The 3,263-nt window shown below is 39.7% G+C and overlaps 1 protein-coding gene across 1 annotated transcript in view; it reads left to right on the forward strand.

The window, feature by feature from the left end:
- Nucleotides 1-16: 16 nt before the first annotated feature.
- vax2 (ventral anterior homeobox 2) overlaps nucleotides 17-3,263 on the forward strand; it is a 21,113-nt gene continuing 17,866 nt past the window's right edge. The window contains exon 1 of the mRNA XM_017433148.3: nucleotides 17-316. Within this exon, the coding sequence (XP_017288637.1) occupies nucleotides 79-316 (238 nt within the window). The 5' untranslated portion in view covers nucleotides 17-78. The remainder of the gene's footprint in view (nucleotides 317-3,263) is intronic.

The following is a 3,263-nucleotide window of genomic DNA, read 5'->3' on the forward strand; positions in this document are numbered from 1 at the left end:
GGGGGGGGGGGGGGGGTGGAGGAGTAAGAGAAAGAGAGAGAGAGAGACCGGAGAGAGACGGAAACTTCGGGGCTGTAGATGTTCGACCAGACAACCACCACCATGGGCGATGGGAGCCACCGCTGTGGACCCAACCCCCTGTGCCCGGACCGGATGGAGGGCAAGTGCCGCGCCGAGCTGGGCGGCCGGTCCCCGGTGCAGAGCTCCACAGACACGCCGGGGACCTCCGCGTCAACCCCGACGTCCTCCAGCGAGGACGGCCACGACAAACTTCTGGGAGTGGATCCGGACTACTGCCGGAGGATATTAGTGAGGGGTGAGTGGGCTGCAGGGACAGCCATTTAGCTTCTGATTCCACCTCCCCCCTACCCTCCTAAAATAAGGACAATCTGGACCTTAACTTTAATTTACACTTAATTTATTTAGGAGTAACAGCAAAATGACAAAAAAAGACTCAAAACGCTCAGTTTGGAAGGGACTGATGGTTTGCTACTTCCATAAATAAAAACATAACTTTAACACAGTTCAACCATTTCTCTCTAACATCACAAAAACAACAATAAATATATTTTTAAAAACATGGATTTATTTGTTTACATTGGAGGTTAAATCCTGTAAAATAATGTTGCTGTTTCTATATAAAAGAAAAAAAAAACATTTGCGTAACTATATTTGAACGATTATTATCACAATAAATATTGCAGCAAGAATTCTAACTGTAATTAGATTTTTTTTAATTATTATTTTTAAACAGTAAAACAAACACTATTTTGTTTTTAGTCTGGGAGCAAAATCTTGTTAATTATCGTTGCTGTTGTCATAAATAAAAAAGAGAAGTTTGTCAAACCGTGCGACGATATTTCAGTACTATTTTATTCATCTAAGATTATCACAAAATAAATAAATAAAGAAAATAAAGAAAACTTAATGACTCAGAGGCAGAGATTTTTGTTAGTTTGGAAACGAAATCAGGTTAAATAATGTTGCTTCAATGAACTCACTAAGACAGGAGTTAACAGTAATTAAAGGAAAAAAAAACAACAAACAACTAGTTAATTAATCAAAATAATAATCAGTATCATTTAGATATTTTTGTAATCGAGCAGATATTTATTTTTAATCTGTAAAGCAGAATCTTTAAGTGTTGTGGCTGTTTTCAAAAATAAAACAAAAACCCATTGAACGAACAGCACAAACTTTAACTTTTTTTTTATTCTGTTCAAGCAGAAATAAATAAAAGTAGCCTGGATTTGTGCTGAAGTGGAGACAGTAGAGCTCCTCTGCTGCTGGGAGGACTGCAACAGACTGCAGCTGCTTTTAAAAGAAAAAAACTACAAACATTTTACAGCTGGGGAAAATTCAACCTCAACAAAAAAAAAACAAATAAAATCTAGAAGTCAGACAAGATGTGAAATGTGAGGCTGGGTGTGTTTTTAGTTATTTATTTAACCTCCGTCTAAGCAGTTTGAAATATTTCTAACAGCGGGGTCATATCAGGATAAATATTTGTCTTTAAAGCAGTTAGAGATGATTTAAAAAAAAGAAATAAATACAAACACCCTGCAGGCAGACTGTATAATCAGACAGCTTTTAAAGAGCTAATGGAAAAAAACCACATCAGCTCTGAAATACTCTGTGTGTGTGTTTCTTGTGGCTTTTATCTCCCCTGAGAGCTGAGTTCTGCAGGAAGTCAGCAGCCTGTGAGTGTCAGAAATGGGAAAAAAAATCGAAAATAAAAATAAATAATAACCGCAGCAGCCGCCGTTCTTCAACTAGACTAAATACCTACAATAAGTCAGGTGTGTCATCATTTTATCTGTCGTTATATTAGTTGTTTAGCAGCTGTCTCGGTGTGATAAATGGTAACAAATTGATTGGATTTAATTTAGGTTTGGTGGCTGAAAGCTGAGCAGAAATAATACAAAAAAGACTAAATTTGCAGAATTCATCAACAGGAAGCAATAAAAAAAGGGGGGGTGGAGGGGGGGGGTATCAGTGTGGTGTTAGTTCGGGTGGTTTATGCTTTCAGAAAAAAAAAAAAACAAATTTGTTTTTGTTTTTAGAGGTAATGGCTGTGATTATAAAGGTGAACAAACAAAAATAAACAACAAACAAAGCAGCAGGAGAAGCTCCTCTGAGGGAATCAACCCAGGAGCTGCCGGCTCGTCTGTTCTGAGGCAGGAAGCTGCAGGGGCTGCAGAAATGTGGCAGCAGAGACTTTTATTTACCTTTCTCACTTTTAAACAGTGAACTAAACAGACGAGAAGAGCAAATAAAAAAATCTGCTGAAGAGAGAAAATAATCTGCAGCGGAATGAAAATTCTATAAAGTATAACTGAGTTTTTTTTACCAGCAGATGAAGGAAATACTAATAAATAAATATTTGCATTCATTTTTTATTATTATTGTACCGATTTAATGAGGTTTTCCAAAAGGAAAGAGTCACGGATCACTGTTATTTTTTGTGCGTAAAAAGTGTTTTTATCCGTCATTTGCTTCATTTTAGTGGGAGAGAAAAAAATGCAGTAAATGTGGTTTATTTTTGCTGAATGAATCCCAGCAGCGACGGGCCAGTCAGCAGGTAAAACAGCCAAAAGGGAGGATCTGCTTTAGCGCGCGGAGCGGCCGGGGTCACCGAGGGGTCAGCAGGTCTCCCTGCAGCCGCGGGTTTCTCCCCTCAGCTGCTCTCTGGGAGCGCGCGCGCGCTTTGAGCTGCTCCCAGGCTGCAGAGAGAGAGACACACACACACATTTACAAACACACACAAACCGCATACTGTATAGGTTTTATTGTGCTTTTATTGGAAGCTTTAGGCTGACATGTGCGGCGGGGCGCAGTGCGCGTGCGTAAAAACGCCGCTGAGGCAGAAATGTTCGAAGCGGCTGCATCTGCATCCACGTCCATTTGTTGCAGATCAGAGCTAAGCGGAGCAGAGGGGGGGGGGAGAGTTCAGATCTGCCTGTTTAAATGTTTTAAATCCTGCTGGAAAAACAAACAAACAAACAAACAGCCCGACTGATCGGTTTTTATTGACCTGATCGAGACTCCAAATGACTCCAAACTACCACAGACCTGATTGGTTTGGGGTTTTTAAAACCCTGGCTGATAAATAAATAAATAAATAAATAAATAAATAAATAAATAAATAAATAAATAAATAAATAAATAAATGCAGACTTTTGTAAACCACACAGGCCTTTTTACCCCCTCAACCCTCCGACACAAACACCATGCCTGCCCGCGCGCTCCCCTCTGCTTCATTT

This window comes from Kryptolebias marmoratus, linkage group LG7 (assembly GCF_001649575.2).
Source record: "Kryptolebias marmoratus isolate JLee-2015 linkage group LG7, ASM164957v2, whole genome shotgun sequence".
Lineage (NCBI taxonomy): Eukaryota > Metazoa > Chordata > Actinopteri > Cyprinodontiformes > Rivulidae > Kryptolebias > Kryptolebias marmoratus.